This window comes from Heterocephalus glaber, unplaced genomic scaffold (assembly GCF_053883595.1).
Source record: "Heterocephalus glaber isolate CG9 unplaced genomic scaffold, H.glaber_assembly_v1.0 deba00001553, whole genome shotgun sequence".
NCBI classification, from domain to species: domain Eukaryota; kingdom Metazoa; phylum Chordata; class Mammalia; order Rodentia; family Bathyergidae; genus Heterocephalus; species Heterocephalus glaber.
The window spans coordinates 18,195,780-18,222,798 of NW_028258344.1; the positions used below are offsets into that span (position 1 = coordinate 18,195,780).

Here is a 27,019-nt window from a genome sequence, read left to right on the forward strand (position 1 = left end):
TTCCAGCATCAAAATTAAAAAGAAAAATCTAATTCATTAGAATCCTTTACATAAATAAAAAAGGATATGCTTAAGAAGAAAACAAATGAATAGTTATATCTTCTAAATTTCGTATGAAAGTATGTTTCTTAAATTACTGTGGCATCTAGAATAAAGAAGATCTATTTGAGCTGGGGGAGGTGGAGCATGCCTATAATCCCAGCTACATGAGAGGTTGAGGCAGGAGGATCTCAAGTTTGAGGCCAGCCTGGGCAAGGAAGGAAGGAAGAAGGGAGGAAGGGAGTAACAAGGAAGGAAAGAGGAAGGGAGGGATATAAGGATGGATAAAGAACAAATTTAAGAATGTGAATTTCTTAAAACATCAACTCTGCAATAGAATACTAAGGTGTCTGAATCCAATACTACAACTAATCACACATAAATCTTTAATCTAAAAAGATGGCACTGAATTATAATGTCAACCTGTTGACAAAAAACTCTATAGAGTCTTATATAGGAAGAAAAGTGACAAAATTCACTGTGAACATAATGTTATCTAAGTAACCATGAATAATCGTGTATCCACAAAGACATACTATATTTGGTAGGTCGTACCATAAATGTGCATTTATTAAGACTGTTCATTTGGAAAGTTTTCAGGAGTGCAGGCTTCTGCAGAATGTGCTATCAAAATAACTGGGAAATCTCCATGGAACTATTCTTCATAACCCAATCTCCATCTTGGGTCAAATGCAAAAAGAGAGTTAGGACTGGGCCCGGGGATTTAGCCTCCAAAGTCCAAGGTCCTGAGTTTGATCCCCAGTAAAAAAAAAAAAAAAAAGAAAGAAAGAGTTAGGACTGATGTGAAGACCCTGTATGAATTTAGGACTGCTTTGAATGCTGCAGTTTGGGGGAAACAAACTTATTAAATAAATTCTATAGATGGTGTTCAGTGATCTCTGATACCCAGGCTCATGAGGACTTCTCATTACAAATCCATGGTGGCTAAAATGTAATCAACAGTCTACAAAAAAACTCCATATTTAGGTATAGGGATAACATAAGTCAAAGCCATGGCCACTGTTATGGCTGTGTCTAGATGTCCCCCCAAAGCTTCATGCAGTCATAGGTGGAGCTTTTCGGAGGTGGCTGGATCTAGAGTGTGTAATGCTGGGATTAAGGATGTGATGCTAGGATAGATTCACTGGTGAGATGCTAGGATTAAGGGTGCCCCACCTTTAAGGGCAGGTAGCCTGGATAGAATGTAAGGGACAGAAAGAGGGCTGCTGCCATTGCTTGTTGCTTGCTGCTGCTGCTGCTGTCTTCTGCCTGCTCTGCCTTGGAGCCAGCTACAAACCGTGAGCTACAATAAACGTTTCCTCCTTTAACTCTGAGTGCCAGGTATTATGTCTCAGCAACAAGAAAAGTAACCAAGACAGAATTTGGTACCAAAAGTGACACTGTTTTTGTGACTACCTGACCATATGGTTCAGGAGCCGTTGCAACTAGCTTGTTGGAAGAGTCTGAGTAGGTTTGAAGATGCTGGCTGAAGAAGGGGCCCTCAAATGCCTTAAGCTGTACTTGGGAGATTCTGGTTAGAGCTTAGAAGACCAGAACGTTGACAGAAATGCTGCCAGTAAAGATTGGGTTCAGGAGGTTTCTGCTGGGAAGGACTGCATTGGCTGGTGGACTCCAAAAAATGTGTGTTATGGCTTGGCAGAAAGTTTGTCTGCATTTTGCTCATGTCCAGAGACTTTGCCTGAGACTGAGATTAAGGGTGGTGAACTAGTTAACCTTGCAGAAGAAATTTCAAGGCAGTCTAATGTTGAGGCTGTGGGATAGATACTATTGGGGGCTTTTAGGCAGATCTATGTTGAGAATCAAGAGCAAAGAGCTCAGAATGATTTAAAACATTGTGAGTTTGGCCAGAAAGGAAGCTCTAGTAAAGCTATGGACTGCAAAGACAGAGCACATTCATTTTTTGAAGTGAGCCAAAAACTTTTTTTTTGTACCAGGGATCGAACTCAGGACCTTGCACTTTCGAGGCAGGTGGCAGAACCACTGAGCTAAATCCCTGGCCCTGAGCTAAAATTTTTATTCATTCATTTCTTGCATTTGAAGTATTCTTTGATTGTTGCTAAAAAGGAACAGGACAATGGAAAAGATGGCTTGAGAACATCACAAGAACCAGCAGGACCCAAGCCTTTGCAGCCTCAAGGTTGCAAAGGTGAAAGAATCTGCTTTGAGAAGAGAGCCTCAGAGTACCATGTTCCAGAATGGTGGCAGCTTAGAGAATCTGGTTTTTGGGATTGAATTCAGAGTGATCATTGATCCAGGCACTCAACCCCTACAACCAAGAGAGAAAGAAGCCTAGCTACTGCCCCAGCTGGTGGCAGACCCCGGTGTCATCTGTGTGGTGCTGGTATTAGGGGTATGTAGAATGCAAGAGTTGTGGGGTCAGGAAGGCTTCCACTCAGATTCCAGAAGAAGACCTGGGAGGCCAGGAAGTGTGCCACTGAGAAGAATGTGTGAAGCTGTTGAATGTTCTTCAATTCTTTTATTTGGTACCAGGGATCAAACTTGGGTCCTTGTGCTTGTGAGGCAGGGGGCAGAACCACTGAGCCAAATCCCTGACCCAAGCTGTTGAATGTTAAGCTGAAGGTGCAGTGGAGACCCCAGAAGGTTAGAGAAGCCAGGAACTTGGATTGTCTGAGGAAAGCTGTAGGAGTGAGCAAAGCTGGCCCAAGAGAGAAGCCATAAGAGCTACAATTATCAGCAGTGCCATAGGGGCAAAGCCACCAAAGCCCTTTGGAGTTCACATCTTGCCACGGATTGCCTCAGATGCTGGACATGAAACTACAGGACTTAATGTCTGCCCCGCTAGATTTTGGTCCCATTACTTTCTATCCCTCTATTTGGAATGGGAATATTTATCTTGTGCCATTTATGTTGAAAGTGTTTAACTTTCTTTTCATTTGTACAGGGGCTCACAGCTCAGAGTGTGCCTTTCATTTGTACAGGGGCTCACAGCTCAGAGTGTGCCTTAAATATCAAAGGAGAATTTGGATCTGGACTTTTCAGCAAGTTGAAACTGTTAGGACTTTTAGCATCTCTGAGAGATGGACTAAATGCTTTTTGCATAAAGGGATATGCATGAGTCTTTAGGGGACCAAGAGTGGAATGTTATGGCTTGTGTCTAGATGCCTCCCCTCCCTAAAGCCTCATGTCGTCACTGGTGGAACTTTTTAGAGGTGGCTAGATTTACAGTGTGCAATGCCAGGATTAAGGATGTGATGCTGGGATTAATTCCAGGTGTGATGCTACAATTAAGGGCGCTCACACCCTGCCCCAAGGGTGAATAGACTATAGGGGACAGAAAGAGGACTGCTACCATCACTTGTCACTTGCTGCTGCTACTTGTCTTCTGCTGTCTCTTGTCTGCTCTGTGATGCCCCTCTGCCAAGCTACCCTGCCTTGGAGCCTGCCAATTATACAAACTGTGAGCTTCAGTAAACTTTTCCTCCTTTAATTTTGGGTGTTGGGTATTTTGTCTGAGCAAGAAGAAAAGTAACCAAGACAGCCATCCTTTTCTAAATGAAAAGGCTGTAACTAAGAGGCAAAAATTCATCATGCATGGAAAGAATATAGTTTGCTAGCTAGATGAAAAAATTATTCGATATCAGAATTGACACAAATAAACTGGAGTAAGCCTATTTTGGGTCAAAATAACAGATTATAAAACACCATACTATACTTAATTTCTTGGCTAAAATACTTGTGGCAAGATAATAGCTTGAAAAAGAAAACACTCACATTAACCATTTCAATCTTCTCTAGAAGCGAAGAGGCCCCTATTAAAATTACACCCTAAAATATACAAATTACTAATTCCAAAATCATGACATCTACTGTGACTCCCTTGATTGGCTTCTGAGAAATGTAAGAGAACTGTATAAGAGGAAGATCATTTATGTTTTCCTCAGATTACAAAAATCATCATATATTGGGAACACATCTCCTGGATATTCCTAGGGACACTAACTAAAAGAAAACATAATAACATTGGTCTCAGTAGATATGAAATGGGATGCTGCTACCAAGAAAGAGTAAATATTTACAGGTCTGTTTTTGTCTCTCAAGAGTTTAGGGAATTAAAGTTTTCCCTTGATGAACTGATTCAAGACAGATTTCAGGGAGATAACATGGGCAGGAAGGAGCAGGTACAAACTTAATGGAATAAAATTTTGATTCAGGAATTTAGTAAGTAGTGTTATAACCCTAAAAGACACAATAAATAAAAAGGCAACAACTAACATAGATAAATCTACAGACAGAAGCTGTAAAGCAGGAAGAAAAAGGTTGATACTATTTATCTGAAACAATTTTATGTTCCTCTCCTATAGTCTTTAAAATTCTGTAAAAATTCTCCAGCTAGACAGAAATGGAATACAGTTGATGATTTTTTTGTTTGTTTTTGTTTTGAGACAGGATCTCTCAACATAGCCCAAACTGGCCTCAATGTGCAATCCTACCTCAACAGCCCAAGTGCTGGAATTACAAGTGCACATCACCACACCTGGCTCCAATTCATTTTGTAAAAGGTATTATTCTACTCCTTCCCAAATAATAGATTCAGTTTGCTAAATAATCTAAAGATTATACCAATTTATTTCCTATAACCCTAGGTTTCTGAGCCCAATACTCAATAGCAGTCTTAGCTAGAGTTTATAACTGACCACTGTTTATTTTCTATTACTTTAAGGAGAGTGCTTCAAGAATCACAGATCAAACTCCCCTCTGTGGAAAGCAATCACTTATTAAACTAAATTGACCATTCTTTTTTTTTTTTGGTACCGGGGATCGAACTCGGGTCCTTGCGCTTGCGCAGCAGGCAGCAAAACCACTGAGCTAAATCCCCAGCCCTAAATTGACCATTGACCATTCTTACTACTGACCCCAGGAAAAAAAATGGGTCATATTATTAATAGATTCTAAATCTATTCTAAATCTAAATCACTATTTTTATGGCCTAAAAAAAGATACTGTGCCTTTATCAGGAATAATTATTTTATGCTTGGTGTGGTAGTACATGCCTGTAAATCCCAGTTCTTAGGAGGCAGAGGCAAGAGGATCGAAGCAAGTTCAAAGCTAGCCTGAGTTCAAGGCCAGTATGAACTACATAGCAAGACCCTGTCTCAAAAAACAAACAAATAAAAATATAAAAATTAAAACAAAACAAAAAAGCATATTTATTGTGTATGTGTAATAATATATAATGTTGGAGCAGGGTGCGGTGGCACACACCTATAATCCCAACACTCTTGAGAGGCCGAGGCAAGAGTATCACAAGTTTCAATGCAGCTTGGGCAATTTATCGAGATCCTATGTTAAAAAATAAAAAAAGGCTGTACATGTACCTCAGTGTGAAGGCCCTTCCCCAATCCCCAAAAAAAGAAGACGAAAAAGAATTCTGGGACTTCAATTAATTCGTTTATTTGTGCATTTAACCAGATGCAGATCTATTTCTTAAAGAGAATCCTAGGTCTGAATCACTGAATCAGAGTAAATTTCTTAGCCCACCTGTATGCTGAACTGAGTTGTCTATTTCACACACCTATTTGTGCTCCTTTATTTAGGCTCCTTTATTTTTTTAACCTCATTTTAGCTACTCAATTGATTTTTCAAAGCACATAGATTCCACCCTTAGCTGGTAACATGGAATATTTGCATTCCAAGGCAGATATGACCTTAATTCTTCAGTGTACAGAAACTGAGTTCTAGAAAAACACACTGACAGTCAACCTAAGTAATAAGATATGAATATTCACATTCCAGTACAACTTCTAAAAAAACTTTTATTATCTAAATACCAGTATGGTTATTTTTTATATTTTAATGATTACTGTATGCAAAAGAATCTCAAAAGAATTAATATAATAAATTATGATGAATATCACTGGGCATGGTGGTACAAACCTATAATCCCAGCACTCAGGAGACTGAGGCAGGAGGATAGCTGCAAGTTCAAGGCCAGCCTGGGCTTCATAGTTGAGTTCAAGGCCAGCCTGAACTACATAGTGAGATCCTGTCTCCAAAAAAACCAGCATCAAATAAGGTGTAATATATATAAAGATAATAACAATAAAGTAGTAGTGATGGGCCTAATTCCCGAGGGATATTAAATAACAAAGAGGAAGATCACAAATTTAAGCTAAGAGACTTTTCCCCCCAAGAACCCAACCCTGTATCTGGCAGCTCAACTTTGATGTATCAGCTGAGTCCTCCTCTTATAGAACCAGACGAAATAAACTTCAGATTTTTCCCCCCACAAACAGCTTCTCCATGCTGCATCCAGGAACCCCTTTCGGAGCATATATGTTAGCCTTATATAAACCAAAACCCTCTTTCTTCTCTGCTTACATCTGACAAATACTCTAACCCACCATGGCCCAAGTATGTTGGTTAGCACCACACCTGATGACTGTGAGCTGGATTCCTGAGACATACAATTCCACTCAATCTCCAAAAACTGAAATGCCAAGTGTTCCGGTAAGTTTATCTAATTCTAAGTAAGTGTTTTTAAATCTCTGATTCCTCCTTTCTTGGAGTGGGGAGGATGCTAAGCCTCATTCATGCTAAGCACATGCTCCTACCACTATGCTACACTACATCCCCAGCTCTGAATCTCTGACGTTTTTGGTTAGTTTGCAGGTCACATATGGAAGTTGGTCCCTCCCTATAATTCTTTGAGAATTAGATAATGCTAAGAAATCTCAAGAGTATATATTTCTTGGTAACTAGATGCTAAAAGGAGAACATGGGGGCCGGAGATATAGCTCAGTGGTTTCGCCACCTGCTGTGCAAGGACCCAAGTTCAATCCCAGTACCAAAAAAAACAAAACAAACAAACAACAACAAAAAAAACAGTAGGTGCTAAAAGGAGAACATGATCAATAAGGATTATCTGGAACTAAAACAGGTAGGTAGGAAAAAGATACACTGATATCTGAAAAATTGTAACAAAGCTGACAGGTTACGCTTTCCAAGAGTGAATGCCATTACCTTTTCAATAAGATTATCCAAATTCACCTACAGTGCCAAGATGTGCTATTATGTACAGTGCTTAACTGATATTCTTTAATGTTAAAGGAGAAGAAAATATGTATTAACAGAAGTCAAAATGCTTTTAATTCAAAGGTGATTCTCTACAGCCACCTTAGTTGGATGATGTAACAGGTACTCCACCATCTCAATGAATAATATATACTACCCTTCCTTGATTGCAACAAATGTGTCCCTTTAAAAAGAGAGGGTTGGGGTCGGGGATTTAACTCAGTGGTTCAGGCATCTGCCTCACAAGCACAAAGTCCCGAGTTCCATCCCCGTTACCAAAAATAAATAAGTAAATAAATACATAAATACATAAATAAATAAATAAAGTAAAAATAAAAGAGGGGGTTGGTGGCAGAAGGGAATCACTCAGGCATTCAGGGTTCAAGCAGGCCCAGAAAACATATTGAGATGTAGGTGGCTTCTTGGTCCAGGGGTATGATTCTCTCTTCAGGTGTGAGAAATGTGAATGGTCACAGCAAGTTAGTGAGCCAAAGATATAAACAGAATTACCCATAAATGGAAAAACTTTATATGTATCTGGAATTGGAAACTGGACTATGATCGACATGATTCAGGTGAATTAAAATTTAGTGGCTTTTTAAAATGGCTAAATTATACTGAGGGGAAAAGGAGTAATTTTTAAATCTGTTTATTGGGGAAACGAATTCCTGTATGTATTGTAAGAGGTTTGTTCAGTCTGAAAAGCTTCATTTTTTTCTTTTGGGAACTTGGCTAACCTGGAGATTACGTGTCTCTGAACTATTAAGAGAAAAAAAAAGAAAAACCTTCCTATGTTAATGGGAAAGCCTTAGTACTAGATAAAATTTATAACACTATCAAAAACAATTTCTAGTATAAATTATTATTTTAAGGAATTACACTGGACTCAACTTACAAACTCAATTCATTCCACAGTCCTGGTTGTAACTCAAATTGTCAATTGAAGCTCAGGCTCCTCTACACAGCCTTCAAAGTCTCTCTCCTGTACACAGACAGACCTCAGTGTCCTTAGAGAGATGCTGGCCCAAGATCTCTCAATGAAGCCCATACAGGAAACAATGCTGTAAGGTTCCTTCCAGAATTCTTTGAGGGTTAAATCTGTATCTGAGACCATCTGGAAGCACAAGTGGCTGGCATTCTGGTCATAACTCAAGACTTTGGTTATAAATTAAAACTAAAATTCCGGTCATAATCCAAGTCGTTTGTATGTCAGGCTGGTCATAACTCACTGTAATTCCTATATTGTCATATTCCATGATGCTTTCCCCATTTCTTATTCAAAAGCAAGTAAATTTTGAAAGTGTTCTTAGATAAAGGACTTCTCATAAATATTTTCAACTATATAAATCAGCATTAGAGGGTGCTGAAGTTTGTCAATAGCTAGTTCTCTGTTGAGCTACAGACTACTAAGGACTTCCTTTGTGTAATAAAATGGTAGTGTTAGATGTTAATGTAGTTACTGTAATTGCAGGGAGGGAATGGGTACTGGGGATTGAACCCAAAGCCACAGAGCCCTTTTTTTTAGTTTTTGTTTTTGAGATAGTCTTGCTAAGTCACTAACTTGCCCAGGTTGGACTCAAGCTTTTGATCCTCCTTCCTCAACCTCCCAGACAGCCAGGGTCACATGCACCATCACATCTCTGACCGGAATGCCATAATGGCTATAATTTCATCTGCTCCACTAAAAATCTAGTCTAATTTATCCATAAACTATCTTGCAGCACTTTAAAGAATATACTCCATATTACAAAAATATGTCATCAAATATCCTCTCTTTGTTTTCCTAAGTCTTAGCAAACAGATACATGATCTTTCAAACCAAAATACTATAAAGTTAATCCAATTTAAAACTGCTTACCATGATACCACCATTTTGTTTTCTTTGGATTCTTGTTACATGTTCGCACATAGAAAGAATTATCTGGTGGTCGTCTCTGAAACCGAAAGAAAACAACAACAACAGAATAGTTTAAATAAGAATAAGGGTCTAAAATAGAATAACTAAGGGAGATCGTTTTAAGCAAAATCACTACAGAATTAAACATATTCAACCCCAGCAGCAATGCTGAAAAATAAGAACCATTAACATATTCTGGGAAATCCAAACTTTTAACACTTAAAGTGTTTTTTTGTTTTTTGTTTTTAGGGTGGGGGTGTAGGGAGATATGTGTGTGCTCTGGATTGGGTTCTAAGAGAACATGGAGAATAATCATCAACCAAATGGGAGAAAACAAGATAGATGAAGCCAAAATTCTTTACAGCCTATCTCCCTTCAAGTAATTTAATAATTACTTTTGTGAACTAATTAAAACAAAAAAGTAGACCTAACTAAAGCTTGTCTGAAGAACCAGAATAGTTTACAAACCTTTACAAGGCCTAGGAGTGTAGTTTAGTGGTACAAAGCTTGTCTAGTATGCACCAAGGCCCTTACTTCTATCCCCAGCACATTGTCAGAAAAAAAAACAAAAGAAGAGCCTCCTGGTGGCACATGCCATAATCCTAGGGCTCTGGGAAGTAAGGATTGCAAATTCAATCCCAACCTAGGCAAGTTGCAGCATTAGTGAGAGCCTGTCTTCAAAAGAAGGGGCTGGGGCTACATGTGGGGACGTAGCTCAGTGCAAACACCCTGGGTTCAATTCCTAGTCCTGCAAAAAAGAAAAAAGAAACACATACACACTTTTAATACATCATTTAAAAACAGATCAAAAGATTCAGGGGCCGGGGATTTAGCTCAGTGGTTCTGCCGTCTGCCTTGAAAGCTCAAAGTCCCAAGTTCAATCCCCGGTACAAAAAAAAAAAAAAAAAAAAGATTCAGGTACACACACACACTGGGGATTAGACTGAGGGTCTTTGCAGTGAGGTCCAACGGCCTCTTTTTTTTTTTTGGAAACAGGGTCTTGCTAAATGGCTAATTTGCCTAGTCTGGGCTTGAACTTCTGATCCTCCTGCCTTAGTTTGCCAGAGTGCTGGTATTAAGGTGTGTGCCACCACCCTCAGTTTCAGTTTCTAAACTATGTACAAAGATACATATTAGCACTTCTACCATACCTTGGCCTGTCTGTTATTTATATGCCCTGATGAACACAATATGAGAAACACTGGGCAGTTCTGTAGGGGAAGGAGACCAGGAATACTGATGTCAACAACACTAAAGGCAGATGATAGAAGAGGCTTTTCCTAACCAGAAATATGTGACTTCCTACAAGGATGTGGTAACAAGTCAAATTTATAATAAAGCCACAAAAGGAAGACTGGTAGACCATATGACAGACAATCTCATCTGTTTCCTTTCTGTCTACTTTCAGAATTATTCTAACAACTTGATTTTTTTCCCACTCTTAAATATTTTCGTAATATTGAGCTTAAATTAACTGTTGAGTAAACAAATGAAGATGAAAGGTTTACAAAATCCTTTCCTCAATGAGACTCATGAGAACTAATTTAAATAAGGCCCAACAAGAAAGCAAGGGTGAGTAGGACTTCCTAGATAGCAGGAAGGAGAGCACTCTATCCACTTGGTACTTCTAAAACTTAAACACATAATTAACATCTTGACTGAGCCTCGTAATGGCCTTATAAGTTCATAGTTATTTCATTTTTTAAAAAAGAACATTAGAGCACAAGGTGTTAAACAACTACAGTATATAAAGATTAATCTATAAATACAATTTGAGAAAATTCCTGAAAAATATGAAATTATATGTATAATTACTTTTATTTCCTCTTCATTTGTGTAATCTAGCACTCAGCAGAGTAAAAACAGCAAGTACCTAATATACTTTTTCTTGAAATTTATCATATTTCACAGAGATTCTGACTTCCAGATTATCATCACCTTAAACATATTATACTAATTATTCTATTACAAATACAGTTTACCAAAAATGTAAATGGAATGATTTTAGTGTTGTACCAAATATATAAGAAACACTAGAAGACAACTAGAATGTGAGGAAAATGGAATAGTCAGGGTCACAAAGGATACAAGAGGTACAGAGAACACAGTCATGCTCTGGTTTGTGATACGAAATCACTATATTTAAATGAAAATATGAAGTAATAAATAAGACTTACTTCCAAAACCTTAAGAGACAATAAAAACTCAAAGCCAGGGCTGGGAATTTAGCTCAGTGCCGCCACACCTGTCTCCCAAACGCAAGGTCCTGAGTTCGATCCCCGGTACCAAAAAAAAAAAAGGAGAAAAACTCAAAGCCTTAAAATGCAGCTTTAAAAAACCCTCAGAAAAGAGGAAACTGAAGTTAAAAAGTGGTATTAATATTAGATGTATGGGGCCAGGGATCTAGCTCAGTGGTTTCACCGCCTGCCTCGCAAGCAGAAGAACCCGAGTTCAATCCCCAGTACCAAAACAAAAAAGAAAGTAAGTAAAAAATATTAGAAGTATGTATCTCTTTTTCATCTAAAATGTATTGGTTTCTGCACATTTTAATATTCCTGAATAGGGACATGTGCCTTTAAATTAATTGTGTCATGGTTTAGTTGCTAATTTTTTCTTTCATGTATAAAATTTGCATATTAGGGCCAGGAATTTAGCTCAGTGGTTCCGCTGCCTGCCTCAAAAGTGCAAGGTCCTGAGTTCGATCCCTGGTACCAAAAAGAAAAAAAAATTTGCATATTAAGGGCTCATAACCCTACAATTAAAAAAATACAATTTACTCACTTATTTCCTATTTGAACAAAGAACTCTTTTGATTTTTATACTGAACACCAAGAAACCTCTTACGTCTTATGGACCAGACATGCCAAGAAATTCAGTGAAATAGTGGCTTAATGTGTTTCAGATTCCAAATAACATATCATTTAAAATATGAACTATTATCATAAAGGTTCTCTAAATACTAATTTAATAAATACAGCAGACTGCTCAGCACTTTGGGAGGCTAAAATAGGAGCTCAAGTCCTGCCCGGGAAAATTAGCAACTTAGTGAAATCCTGTCTCCAAAAATAGGAGAGGCCATGGATGCAGCACAGTAGTAGAGTGCCCATGGGTTCAACTCCCAGCACCACAAGTATAAATAAATAAATAGAAGTCAGTTTGAGTTGGAGCATATAGGAAAAAAACTGCTAAATACACATGCACACATACAGCTCTCTAAAGCAAATTTGTTTCTCCTGTGAATAATACAAAAGAAAGCCTCAGGAAAAAGGGAGGCTTTAAAATGTAGAAATAATCAATATTGTACCACACTAGTCCTCAAACAGGAACAAAAGACCAGAAAGATGGAGAATTCATGTATCTTTAAAAGGTATCCTAAATTTAACTCATGCAATTTTTCATTCTGGTCTTCTTTTTTTCCCACCTTCATCAGACATAGTATCTGTGGATTTAAAAAAGTAGAACAGGAGGAAAAGCCCTGAAACTTCTACTGGTAAGTGGTTTTCCTCCTTCCACATAATCATTCAGTTAAGAAAATTCTTGTTTCTGGGGCATCCTCTAAAAAGCTGATAGGATGGGAGCTGTCAAAGAAAGGAAAGAGAGGAGCTACATTGCCTGTTTCTAGGCCTCCAACTGCAAAGTCTAGAAAAAAGGAATTTTTAAAAATTAAATTATATTGGTATATTTTAGGTATATAATATAATGACATTCATCATTGGAAATGTGCACCTTTACATAATCTATCTTGGTCTCATTTTTTTCCCCACTCCCCTGCCCTCCCTTCAACCCCTCCACCCCTCCCTATCTACAAAGACTTTGTTTCCATTTTTTTTCTCCTATTAATTCCATTCCCTTCTTTCCTGTCCCCTACCCCTCCCACTTCCCTTTCCCCTTTGCACTTCCTATTTCACATTATCTTTTATTTCCATTTTTTCCATTTCTCAGCATTTTTCCTTTCCCTTCTTTCCTTTCCCCTGCCCCTCCCACTACCCCTACCCCTTTGGACCTTTTCTTCCGATTTTGCATTATCGATTATTCATTCTAATCATTGGTACATTTTAGTATACAATATAATGACATTCATCATTGGAAATTTGCACTTTACATAGTCTCTCTTGTTCTTATTTTTCACCCTTGCCCAATTCTCCCTTCATCTGTTCCTCCCTATTGACAAAGATTTTGTTTCTATTTTTCCATCTCATATTAATCATTCTTCTATCCTTTTACACTTCCTTTTTGTCCCTTTTCTTCCTATTTCACATTACCTATTATACCTTTAGTCCATATTTACACTTTCAGTTTCTCACACCAGAGAAACTATTCAGAATTTATACATGTGTGTCCTATTTCTTTCACTTAAGAGTATCGCCTCAATGTGCATCCACTTAGCTATAAATGTCTCTAATTTCTCATTTTTGATGGCTGAGTATACTCCATTTTATAAAAAACCCCACATTTTCTTGATCCAGTCTCCAGTTGATGGGCATTTGGGCTGTTTCCAAGTTTTAGCTATCACAATTGTGCTGCTATGAACATGGGTGCACATATATCACTGCTTTCTTTGGGGAAGATCCAACAGGGGAATAGCGGGGTCAAATGGGACTTCCAGTCCTAGTTCTTTGAGGTATCTCCATACTGATTTCCACAGTGGTTGCACCAGTCTGCACTCCCACCAGCAGTGGAGTAGGGTTCCTGTTTCCCCACAGCCCCACCAGCATTTGTTATTGGTTGATTTCATGATGGCAGCCATTCTTTCTGGAGTGAGGTGGAATCACAGTGTTGTTTTCATTTGCATCTCTGGAATGACAAGTGATGCTGAACATTTTTTCATATGTTTATTTGCTATTTCCACTTGTCTGAGAAATGTCTGTTCATTTCAGAAAGGAATTTTTTATAAACCTTTGCCCTGTGCATACTGATGGAAATAAAATTCAGATTATTTATGAATTTAAAAACAATAAGTCTGACTTTATAGTATGTCATTTAAAATTTCTATTTGGAATGAAGGATAAAAATAATGTTGCAATTTATTTTTTATTAGTATATGTTTGCATACATAACAACTGCATTTGTTTGGGGGACCTGGTATATATACATATCACATCTTGATTGTTTTTATTCCCCTTTCCCCCTCCCCTTCTGCCCCCTTCCCATCTCCAAAAAGTCCACTTCCATTTCCTACCATCTCCCCTTTATTTTGCTCTCTATTTACATTTTGGGTTCCTCATGTAAGAGAAAACATGCAATATTTAACTGTGTCTGATTTATTACACTTAGCATTCCAATTTATTCTTTTTTTGCGTGTGTTCTTTTTTTTTTTCTTAAATTCTTTTATTGGTACATTTTAGGTATACAATAAATTTTCCAATTTATTCTTAATTGTGACATTCCCTACACTTTTAAAATGCAAAACACAAATTCTTTCTTCAAATAAAAATATGTACATATTAAAATTATTAATCTATCTAAACTGAAAGAAGAGATATTATCTGGAATAATTCTGAAAATTCCTACCTTTTCTTTGCAGCTGGAAAGCATGCTAATAATGCTAAGACAAACTGACTGGACTGAGAGCGCTGGGGACCAGTCTTCTGTTAGAATGGATAAACAGATATGACCATTGCTATAAACATGAGGATGAACGGGAATATTTTCACCAGTAAACATGACCTAAGAAAGAATAAAATTCCATTAACACTCAAATATTCTCAACTACCAAAAACTAAGTATTTTCCACATATAACAAATATTGATTAAATAAATAAAAACCAACCAAAATTAATGCCAGGAACAGATAAACAACTGCTTATTTTTTTCTTTTCATTAACTCAATAAGTACCAGTTTCACTGTATAAATAATCCATGTAGTAAAGGGAAAAAAATCTAGATTATTTTATATTTTATTTTTCATAAATTCCCTTTAAAATTTCTAAATTGCTATGTAATTTTTTGCTAGTGAAATACAGGCTACATTTATATGAATGGTTTTTCAAATTCTACCCATGACTCTCTGCAAATAAGAGTCAACTAACAACAGTATTCCATTTTGAGACAATATGAAAAAGATGGTAAGAATACCCCATTACCTCCAACAGCACCTAAGGTAGTATGCAAAAGAAAATGAATATTATATATTCCATCTCCCCTAAATTTTCATTATGATGGGCACAAATTACAAACTAATAATTAGCAAATAACTCTGTCTAGATGGCTGGGGGAGGGCAAAGGTTGACTGAGTCTTCAAATTACTTTTCTGTTTTTCTCTTTCCTTTTACTCAATTTTTCTAATACTTTTTCCTTTTTCCATCTTGTCTTAGCACTGCTTTGAATGGTAATATATCTTTTGTTTCCTTTCTTTGACCTAATAATTCAATAAATAGACTAACAGTTGTGTTTCTTGAAGAGGCTGCTAAGGAAAAGGAAATTGATACTGTTGATAATCCTGTCCTCAGACACCCACTTGTCTCTCAGGGGCATATGTGTCTCTCCCACCTGTTTCCACCAGAGGTTAGTGCCCCAGAGAGATCCAGTGTTTACAAAAGATCCTGGTAGATTTGCAGATAGGCCCTCAGACTCCTATGACCCAATTGCTGCACACGGCTTTTTCTGTGTTCAACAACTGGGATCTAGATGAAGATAAAAGGAGAAGGGCTGAGAGACAAATCAAAACTATGGCTGTTGTAACTGGCAATGCTATAAACACACCCAAGCAGGCCAAGGGAAAACTCAGGCCTAATCAAAACCTGCAGGAAGACTGGACACTGGCTATGTGAGTGTGTCAAGCCCTGGCCCTGGCCTTGCTCCGTGTGTTAGGTGGCCAATGTGCCTGATTCATGGCACTGGAGAATTGACTTCCCCTGCTCCTAGAGAGGGGGTAGGCCAGTCAATCCCTCACTTCCCATTTTGATTGAAGACTAAATAAAGGGGCCTGGGACAATCTGCAATGATTCAGTCCACATACATTTCCATCTCCTATGAAAAACCACAGGTGACCCTGCACATCATAGGTAAGCAAATTCAATTATTCTGTTTTAACTTCCTTCTCTGGAAAACCCTCAGCTAGATCTATAGCCACAGTTGGGGTTGAGGGGGAGCCCTAGTGGGAATTTCTTTATACCTTCTTTGACATATCAATTCAAAGGTCAATTGTTTAACTATGAGTTTTTAATTGTCCCATGGTGTTCCACTCCCTTACTAGGAAGAGATTGATGAGTAAAGTTAGAGGGAGTCAGTCTTCCCAGGCTCATTGCCGTCATTCATTGTAACAGACACCAAAGAGACATGTCTAAAGTCTCTTTGGGAAATCAAAGGGCTGATAGGCAAGAAGGACAGCCTTACAACCCCTCAAGACTCTAGCCTTACTTCCTGTTTCTGAAGAACCACAGAAACTGGTCCTTCTTCCAGGGATGCAGTGAAAAGCTGTAAAATCTTACATTGGAAATGGTCACTCAAATTTTCACACGACTAGGACTAGAGGTGACTACCCAAAAGGTCTACAAAGCTTGTCCACTAATTCTGCCAACCTCAGACTAGATCTTTTTTTAGAATCTGTGCAGAGGAGAGGGCCATACCTTGGGGAGGACTGGCAATTATAAAGCCAGCTCCAGCTCAGTTGTCTGATTAAAAAACCACCAAAAGAAGAAAGCCACTCCTATGAACCCCTGGAAGACCTCAGGTGCCTCTTCAAAAAGCAAGACTCCGGTACTATTCTGAGTGCACATAGAGTTACTAATGACCCCTAATTCACCACAGTTTAAATGGGCACTTTTACTGAGACTCCATTTTTAATTAGATCTATAATGTGGATAATCTTGTTAAGATTATGGCTCTCAGGCTCTTAGTAATTTATCTAATATTGCTCTTTGCTAAGCTTTGTCCACCACAGTAAACATGGAAATCTGACCTGCTCCTTCTAATAGTAAAGTTATTGTTCTGACAAATTCACCAAGCTTTCTCCCATCAAACAGGCAGCTGAACAACACTAACTTTCTTAACTGCCTTCTGACGGGTTTTCAACCCAACCCAGCCAGTGAGCCACAAACATCCAAGGTAGTTGGAGAGCACATAATCCCTAGTAGGTAAGGCCTATAAGCCCTTTCACAGGAAGTAGCCATATGAAGATGGAATCCACCACACCCTCAGCACCCCATATTTACGTCTCTCAGGGGGAAATGAGGTAGAGGATTAGGGCATGACCAACCAGCTGGGCAAGTGGGTGTAACCTGTTAAATCAGGAAAATCCAGGCCACATGTGCAAAAGTCCTGCACCTGGAATCAATCAGAAAGTACTATCTTCAATTCCTTGCTCAAGAACTCAAGCAGGTTTTTGACAGACTGGCCTAGGTCTATCATCACCCTGAGGAGTAAGAAATACCAAAGATGGCCACCATTAAGCTCTGCGTCACTGTACTCTGCTCAAGTGGTCTGGTTTCACACTGTTAGAGTGAACTTCTTTTCCTACTTTTAATTGGCCCACATTCACTCTGCAGAGAATGTTTCTTTTCCTACCTTTAATAAATAAAACCCACTACTTTAAAAAAATAAAGACTAAATCAGTTTACTATGTATAACAGTCTACAATAAATGGTAAATATTTGATAAAAATAACTAGGGATTGAAATTTTAGCACACTTTTCAATGCAGTTTCCCCTTTTTAGTTCTCCAACATGCATCAATAGTTTTCCCTGATTCTCCACAATTACCATTACCATGCAGCTTTCCATATATTGCAGAGACCAAATTCTTGGGCACAATGAAACTAAACTTGGATTCCCCTGGATGGTAACCATTCTTTCCTATACTTGTTATTTTAGCTTTCCTTCATCTTCTCCGCTCCCTGCTTCATCCAGAAAGCTTCAATGGAATACTGTTCACTATTCACTTTCTCCTCATCAGGTATCTTAGATGCTGGACAATCTTAGGCAATAAAAATTATTATTCAAGAAAACCCAACCACTTGAGAAGCTTGACCACCATTACATGAAGGAGCAAGAAGAGAAATAACAAATCAGGAAGACACCATAAAAACAGATTCTGGATCTCTGCAATGAAGAAATTTAAGAGGAAAAAATGGTACATGTTAAGGGTCTATATATGAGAGGAAGAAATGAGGATGAAGGAAAAAATAATTAAACTTTTGTCCCAGTACTTCTAAATGGCTTTTATAATCAAGGAAAACATACTTTCAGTTTTGATCTTAGCATCAATATGGCTTCAGGATCAAACACAATATTTCCTTCCCTCTAAAATAAATATTCCACATTTTCCCAACAAAAATTATATTTGAAAAGTTTAATAACAAGTACACTGAGGTATTTACAAAATAATATGGGTGCATTTCATATATGTTTCTTTCAAATAGATTGTTTTCACAGAAGAAGTAGGTTTAAATAGTGGATTTTTTTTTTAAATAATGGATATTTGAAGGAAAGAAAGAACTAATATCAAGGAGGAGGCAGAGATGAAAAGACGCAAAAGTTAAGATACTAAGCCTGAGGACTTTACATTTTCTATGGACACTGGCCATGCTTCCCAATGCCTGAGATAAATATCCAATTTATTCATATTGCAAGACCCTCCTTGATTAGCCCCAAAATATCCTTCCACTTGTATCAACAGCCTTCCATGTGTCTATATATAAAACTACAAAAGCAATTGCTCACTAATGTCACAAGAGACCACATCCTTTCAGGCCCAGCCCTATACTTTTCACATAAATGCTTCATGTCTTTCAAAGTCCAGTTCAACCAAGTTGTCTTAGTTACTTTTCTCTCATGGCTGAGATAAAATACTCAACACCCAAAGTTAAAGGGAAAAATGTTTATTTAGCACACAGTTCATAGCGGTTTCAGTCCACAGCTGGCTCCAAGGCAGAGTGGCACATGACAGAGGGGCACTGCAGAGGAGAAAAACAGTTCACAGCACCCACAAGATAGCAAAAGCAACAAGGGAAGTCCAGGGATTTAGCTCAGTGGTTCCGCCGCCTGCCTCGCAAGAGCAAGGTCCCGAGTTCGATCTCTGGTACCAAAAATAAATAATAAAATAAAAAATAAAGTGGGTTAAAAAAAAAAGCAACAAGGGAACCTTAACAGCTTCTTTCTGCCCCTTTTATACTCTAGGCTATTGGGATTAGGGCTTCACTAAACCAATCATCAGACTGATTTAGTAATCACATGCCCTTAATCCCAGCATCACACACTCTAGATTAAGCCATCTCCGAAGAAAAAAAAGTCCTACACCTCATTCACAGGAGGTTTTGGGGGGGACATCTAGACACAAAACAATATTCTCCCCCTGGCCCCCAAAGACTCATGTATATTCCTTTACGCAAAAGGCATTTAGTCCATCTCTAAGAGTGACCCAAGTCCTAACAGTTTCAGCATCGCTGAAAAGTCCAAGTCCAAAGTCTCCTCTGAGATTTAAGGCAAACTCAGCGGTCAGCCCCTATACAAATGAAAAGAAAGTTAAACACTTTCAACATACAATGACACAAGATAAACGGTACCATTTCACAAGGTACAAAAAGGGGGAGCTACAAAGGAATAGGACCAAAGCAAGACCAAAATCCAGTAGGGCAAACATTAAATCCCGGTTTCACTTCCAGCATCCCTGGCAATCTGTGGCAAGTTGTGAACTCCAAAGGGCCTGGGGCTCCACCCCTAAGGCACTTCTGGTGGTTGTAGCTCCCACAGCTTCTCTCTTGGGCCGGTTCTGCTCCCTCCTTGCAGCTTTCCTCAGACAATCCATGCTCCTGGCTTTGCCAAACTTCTAGGGTCTCCATTGCACCTTGAGCTTCACACTCAAAGCTTCACACACTGTCCTCTCCAGGGCACACTGCCTGGCCTCACAGGCCTTCTTCTGAAATCTGGGTCTTCCTAACCCCACAACTCTAGCATTCTGCAAGCACCTAAAACCAGCACCAAGGTCTGCTGGCAGCTAGAGCAGTAGCTAGTCTTCCCTGTCTCTTGGCTGCAGGGGTCAAGTCCCTATGAACCAAATTCCAAGTAACTTTCCTAGGACACTGACATTCTGGAATATGGTGCTCTGGGGATCTGTTCACAAAGCAGAGTCTTTCATTTTTGCAATTCTGAGGCTGCAAAGGGCAGGGTCCTGCAGCTTCTTATGATGCCCTCAGGCCATCTTTTCTAGTGTCCTTTTCCAAAGTAATTGGCTTTTTAATGTTAACCGTTTCAGCAACCAAATCCTCTGTTCTATCTTTGCAGGCCATGACTTTACTGGAGCTTCCTTTTCTTTTTTCTCATTTTTTGTTTTGTTTTGTTTGTTTTGATACAGGGTCTCACTTTGTAATTCAGCTGGCCTTGAATTCACTGTGTAATCAAGGCTGGCCTGGAACTTGAACTTGCTGTGATCCTCCTGCCTCAGCCTCCCAAGTACTGGGATTATAAGCATACACTACTACACTACTACATACACTACTACACCCAGCTTGCAGCTTCCTTTCTAACCAAACTCAAAATATTTTAAATCATTCTGCTGGGCTCTGTGCTCTTGATTCTCAACATAAATCTAGCTAAGTGCCCCCAATAGTAGTTATGCCACCACCTCAATATTAGTCTGCCTTGAAATTTCTTCTGCCAGATTAATTAGTCCATTACCCTTAATCTCAGTCTCAGGCAAAGTCTCTGGACATGAGCAAAACAAAGGCAAACTTTCCGCCAAGCCATAACACACACTGTCTGGAGTCCAACACCCAGTGCAGTCCCTTTTCCCAGCAGAAACCTCCTGAGCCTGGTCTTTACTAGCTTTCTGGTCTTCTGAGCCTTGACCAGAATATAGTACAGCCTAAGGTGACCCAGCTCTTTATTTTCAGCCACTGGAAAGCTCCAAATCTTTCCAAACTTTTCCCCATCCCACAAGCCAGTTCCAAAGGCTCTTGAGCCACGTGGCTGGGTAATGTCACCCCAATGACCCCACAGTTCAAACAGGCTTTTCTTAGTCCACTCTAAATCAGTCACTGCTTTCTCTTTTGCTCTAAAGCATTCAAATTATTGTCCCTCATGGGATTTTTCTGGACTCCTCTCCTTTATTCATACTCCATATCAGTCTACAGTTTCAACATTTTAAAAGGTCCAAATTAGGACCTTTCGTAACTTTTGCTGCTAAACTTCTAAAGAAAGTCACCATCATCTCTCAACTGGATTACTACAACAGCCTATCCAGCCTCCCTGTACCCTTGTGTCTTCAAGTTGATTTGCCAACACCCAGATTCCTTCTTTTAAATTTAAATAGGATCATGTTGTTCCTCTATTCAACACCTTGCAAAGCCTCCCTCATTTTACTCAGAGTAAAGGTCTAAATTCTCACACTGAGCTATAAATGTCATACCACAATCTGCAAGGACCCTTTAGACCAAATTATTTCTCTGACCACTTCCCCTCTTGCTTATACACCACTCCTGTGAACAACTCTCTGTGCTCCAGATTCAGGACATTGTATTTTGTCTTCTACTGTTCCTTCTCTCAACTCTTTCACAAGACTGGCCCCTTTCTGATCCTCCTCCAATGTTACCTTGTCAGCAAAACCTTTCCCAATTAATCTATCCCATATTTGAACACCCTATCACACTCCTATACTTTTTTTTCACTATTTTACTTGTTTATTATCTGTCTCTCCCCACAATAATACAAACTTCACATACAACAAAAATTGTTTGTTGCTGCTGTCATTTCTGTTTTAAGGGGCTTGCTCTGTTGCCTAGGTTTGTATAGAACTCCTGCACTAAAGTAATCCTCCCACTTCAACCTCAGCTTTCCAAGAGAGGGATTATACACACATCCCACTGCACTTGGCTACTGTTGCAGTTTAGGTCACCACAGAATCAACAGTACCTAGAAAAATGTGTCACATGATGTGTACTCAGTACATACAGAATGAATGACTAAATGTTTACCTATTCAAATACTAAATAGATATAAGATACTTAAAGGCAGGCCCAATCCCTTTTCCATTTCTATATTCTCTTCCACCTCTCAAGTTCAGAGAATAATATTTGAAACACAATGTATGCTTAATACATGTTGAGTTAACCAAAACTTTATCAGTATCCTGTCATAGGAAAACAGAATACATATACAGAAAGATATTTTCTACATGGCTGATAAATGCACATTAGTGACAAAAAACAATAAAGGGATGCCTCATCTCTGTTCCCATATTAACTGAAAAACATTTGGTGATGTTATTTCTCTTAAAGCAAATGACCAAGGCAAACAGTAAGATGAGACACAAGGGATGATCAAAAAATAAACAGTGAATGTTTAAATTTTTAAAAATTTTTAGAGGATTAAAAATGGCCGAGTAATGACTGGCAGCAAAATACACCCTTCTCCAATCAAGATACCTGGAAGATAACAACTTGGATCAAGAAAAAAGTAGATCTCTGGGAATTGAGAGGAAGCGGACAGGAAAGCTACAAACTACAGAGAATCTGGTAAAACACAGTACAATGCAGAGACAAGAATATGACTGACTAAAAAGTTAAACTGGGCTGGGTGTGGTGACATAGGCCTATAACCTCAGCACTCAGGAGGCTAAGGCAGGAGGACCACTGAAGTCCGAGGCCAGCCTGGGCTACACAGTGAGTTCAAAGCCAGCATGAACTACACAGCAAGACCCTGTCTTAAAAAAAAAAAAAATCAAAAATAAATAAATAAATAGTTGACCCAGGCTCCTTGGGAGAGGGACCTCTCTCTGCTAACACAAATAAGCCCAGAGAGAGTTGGGACCTCCAGGGATAAATGGACCAAGCAGGCAGAACTAGGCCCAAGAAAAGCCCAGTTACTGGCAACTGCAAAAATAGCATGGGGATTTACCCAGAAAGTGACTGCGTCCACATGTCAGGCTAGAGTTGAAGAAGAAATCTAGTGCAGCGTCTGCCATATTTGAGAAGGTATAGTCAGGAGCCATTTTGAAAAGGAGTTAATTGTTTAAGACTGAGCAACAAAACAACTACACTTCAGACCCTACCCCCTACCACAGTGACTAGGTGAGAGATGGCCACAAGAGACAGTCATATAGAGGGCACAGGCTAGCCAGAGATCCCCTGAGAAGTTTAAACTCAGGCTGGGACGCACATGGGGGTCCTGCTTCCTACACTGAGAACCCAGGCCATTAGTGAGTGGCTTTCAGAGGGGCTGGCTCTGAAAGTGATGGTATTAAGTCCAGTGGACTGCTTCATGCCCTAACATACTGCCTACATCCAACACAGAGCTCTGTGGTCTGTTTGCCCTCCCCATCTGCCAAGAGATACACCTCAGCTTAGATGGTTGCCATAGCCTGGGATGTATGAACATGGGAGGGGGGTGGTCACAAACTTGCAGATCATAAAGCTTGGCAGAGAAAGCTATGACTTGGGCCAGAGAGATAGAAACTGGGAGCAGGTAGAGCAAATAGAGCCTCAGGGTGGATACCACTGACCAAGCACACCCAGAAGAAGAAGCAGGGCAAGATTCAGCATTCATACACAAAAACATGAGTGAGGAAACAAAATAGATTTTAGTAGTGACTCACTTTCACATCCTCATATCTGGTAAATTCCAATGCAGCACAGCCTGGAAAGAAACTAGTTATTCAAAACCATGGAGATATTTTGTTTGGATTCATTTCTCTTTTTCCTCATTGATGTGTTGGGATTTGGGGTGGGGTTTTTTTCCTTTTTTCTTTACTTTGCTACGCTTTTTTTCTTTTTTCTTCTTTGTTCTTTTCCGTTACTTTTTATCTATTTATTTTCTTTTACTCTTTAATAAGATCACTTATTTCACTTTTCTCTCCCTCCTCATTTTCCTTTTACTCTTCAAATTTTACTTCACTTTCCCCTTCCCCACTCTATGTTTACTAGTATTCCTATTAAGCTTTATTAATCTCTAGATATTTAGTGGACTCCAATGTTGAATTATTTTATCTTGGTAATGGTGATATCATTAATAGATATTTACTATATGTCAGTATTTATTTTGTTTTTGTCTATATTATATATAGCTACAAATCTCTTTTCCATGACGGCGAGTACAGTGGTAACTTTTACTGGTTCTTATAATATGTCAATATTCAGTTTGTCTTTGACTCTTTATTGTTACTGATTTTGTTGCTATTGCCAGAGTGGCACAGCTGTTGTTATTAATCGGTATTTACTATATGCCAATATCTAGTTTGTCTTTGTGTCATCAATAATCATACAGTTCATATTTCCAGAGAACTGGGTACTGGGCAAATTACACTCCATCCTCCCTTCCTCAAAATAACAGAAGTGGCTGGATCTTGGAACAGAGGCAAAGGCCTACAGTTAGCCACGTCCAGAGCACATCACTGGAAAGCAGACGTTAACGAGATCGCCATACTAGCAACAAAGTCTTTCCACTATAATTGATCTTTAACACACAGTGTGCACATGTGCACACATGCACACACACGCACACAAAATAATAGAAATGTGAAAAAGCAAGGCAACAAAATGCCTCCAAAAACTTCCAACCTGCCCAAAGCTAACCCTTCAGGCATCAATGGTGGAGGAAATCAAAAGCCAAATAGCAAAAAAAAAGCCAAACAGCTGAATTATACAAAATGATTTTTTTAAAAAGACAAAAATACAGACCAATAAGGTGCTTAGTAAGCTCAAAGATGATGTAACTAAACAGATAATGAGCTTAATAAAATAATCAGTGAGTTTACAGAGGACACTAATAGAGGGCTAGCTGAGCTAAACAAAACAATATAAAACATGAATGACCAATTTAGCAAAGAATTAAGAATTCATGAAAAAATACCAAGCAGAAATCCTGGAGACAAAAAAGAAAAAATTCTATTGAAAGTATAGGCAGCAGAAGTGACCAATATGAGGACAGAATACCCGAACTAGAAAAGTCTGATGCAGGTGATCATACACTCAAATTCCTTGAAAACAGCAAGTGAACATGGAAAATGGATCCAGCACCTGTTAGCTAATGCAAGGTCTAATCCCCCCCGCCCCCGCCGCAGCCGCCCCCCCCCCCCGTACCGGGGATTAAACTCAGCACTTTATACTTGCTGGGCAGGCACGGTGCCACTGAGCTATATCCCCAGCCCTGCAAAAACTAATCTGAGATTATTTGGAATTATGCAAACACATGGAGATTAAATAATACACTCTTAAATAATCAACAGGTCACAGAAGAGGTCAAGGATGAAATTAGACACTTCCTAGAATCAAACAATAGTGTCAGTACAACATACCAAAACCTATGTGACACAATGGAAGAAGTTCTAAGAGGGTAGGTGATAGCTGTGAATGCCCACATCAGAAAAACAGACTGAGCCCAAATAAATAACCTAATGATGCACCTCAAGGTCCTAGGAAAGTAAGAACAATCCAAATCCAAAGCTAGCACAAGGAAGGAGATTATAAAGATCAGAGCAGAAACTAATGAAAATGAAAATAAAAATAACAATTCCAAAAGTCAATGAATCCAAGAGCTGGCTCTTTGCAAGAATTAATAAGATAGTCAAACCTTAGCCAATCTTAGCAAAAAAGGGGGAAAAAGGCCCATTTCAATGCAATTAGAAATGAAAAAGGCAAAATGACAGGGGCAATTGCTGAAATCCAGAGTATTGTAAGTACTTTGAAAATCTGTACTCCAATAAATTGGGAGACTCCAGGGGAAATGGATAAATTCCTAGATACAAATGAATTACAAAACTGAATCAAGAAGATACAAAAACCCTGACTAACATAATCACAAGCAGTTAAATTGAAGTAGTAATTTTTTTTTAATTTACCAAATAAAAACCTAGGACTCAATGGATTCACCACTGAATTCTACAAGAACTTTAGGGAAAACCTAACACCAGTACTCCTCAAACACCTTAATGAAACTGAAAGAGGAGTACTGCCTAACATTCCTGGAAACTACCATTACCTTGATTCTAAAACTACATAGGAACACAACTAAAAAAGAAAACTACAAGACAAGCACTTTAATATACATAGATGCAAAAATTCTCAACAAGTTACTGGCAAATGGAATTCAACAAATCATCAAAAACATCACACATACATCATGACAAGTAGGCTTCATCCCAGGGATGCAAGGATAGTTCAACATATGCAAATTAATAAATGTAATATAGCACATAAATAGAAGCAAAGACAAAAATCACAAGATCATCTCAATAGACACAGAAAAGGCCTTTGACAAACTCCAACATCTATTCATGATTTTAAAAAAAACCTGAAGAAAATAGGTACAGAAGGACCTTATCTCAATCTAACAAAAGCCATTTATGACAAACCAGTATCATACCAAATGGAGAAAAACTGAAAGGTTTCCCTCTAAAATTAGGAACCAAATAAGCATGTTCACTATCACCACTCCTATTCATTTCAGTTCTTGAAACAAGCTAGAGCAGTCAGGCAAGAGAAAGAGAAAAGGGATACAAGTAGTAAAGTAAAAAGTCAAATTATCATTATTTGCAGATGACATGATTCTTTATACGGAAGACCCAAAAAAATTCCACTGAAAGAATCCCATAATTAATAACCAAATTCAGCAAAGTAGCAGGATAAAAAATCAATACACAAAAACCAACAGCATTCCTAGGGCAATGTGGCTATCTCCATTATGGGCCGGCTGCCTTCAGGCCCTCCAGCCAAGAGTTTCGCAGTCTGGTGAAAGGGACCTGCTGTTCCTTCACAACACCCCCTCCCCAAGGGGGAGGCACTTCCGGCTGGGACTCCGGAGAGCTGGAAGCTGTGAGGGACAGAGATCTGCCCCTCTCCCTCCCAGAGCGCTGGGTCCTAACAGCTACTTCCAGTGTGGAGCTTCTCCTTCAGCGAAGGGATATTCAGCTGTCCAAGACAACTTCACATCTTTATAATGTAACAGAAAAGTCCTGAAACCGTTAAACAGAAGTGTGGAGCCTATTAAATAAGAACATCTCTGGAAGTGGTTGTCCAAGCCCTATGCTACAGATATAGCTAATGACCTAAAGGAACTCTGGACAAAACTGAAAGAGTATCATGATAAAGAAGTCCGTGTTTGG

The 27,019-nt window shown here is 38.8% G+C and overlaps 1 protein-coding gene across 5 annotated transcripts in view; it reads right to left on the minus strand.

Annotated features, from left to right (window-relative positions):
• Positions 1-27,019, minus strand: part of Ube2w (ubiquitin conjugating enzyme E2 W) — a 106,682-nt gene that overhangs the window by 34,812 nt on the left and 44,851 nt on the right. For 4 of the 5 annotated variants that reach the window (XM_087190494.1, XM_087190490.1, XM_087190491.1 and 1 more), the window contains exons 4-5: positions 14,501-14,656; positions 8,951-9,026 (exon numbers count right to left, since the gene is read on the minus strand). In XM_087190494.1, the coding sequence (XP_087046620.1) occupies positions 8,951-9,026; positions 14,501-14,656 (232 nt within the window). The remainder of the gene's footprint in view (positions 1-8,950; positions 9,027-14,500; positions 14,657-27,019) is intronic. The other variant, XM_087190493.1, reaches the window with a different exon arrangement.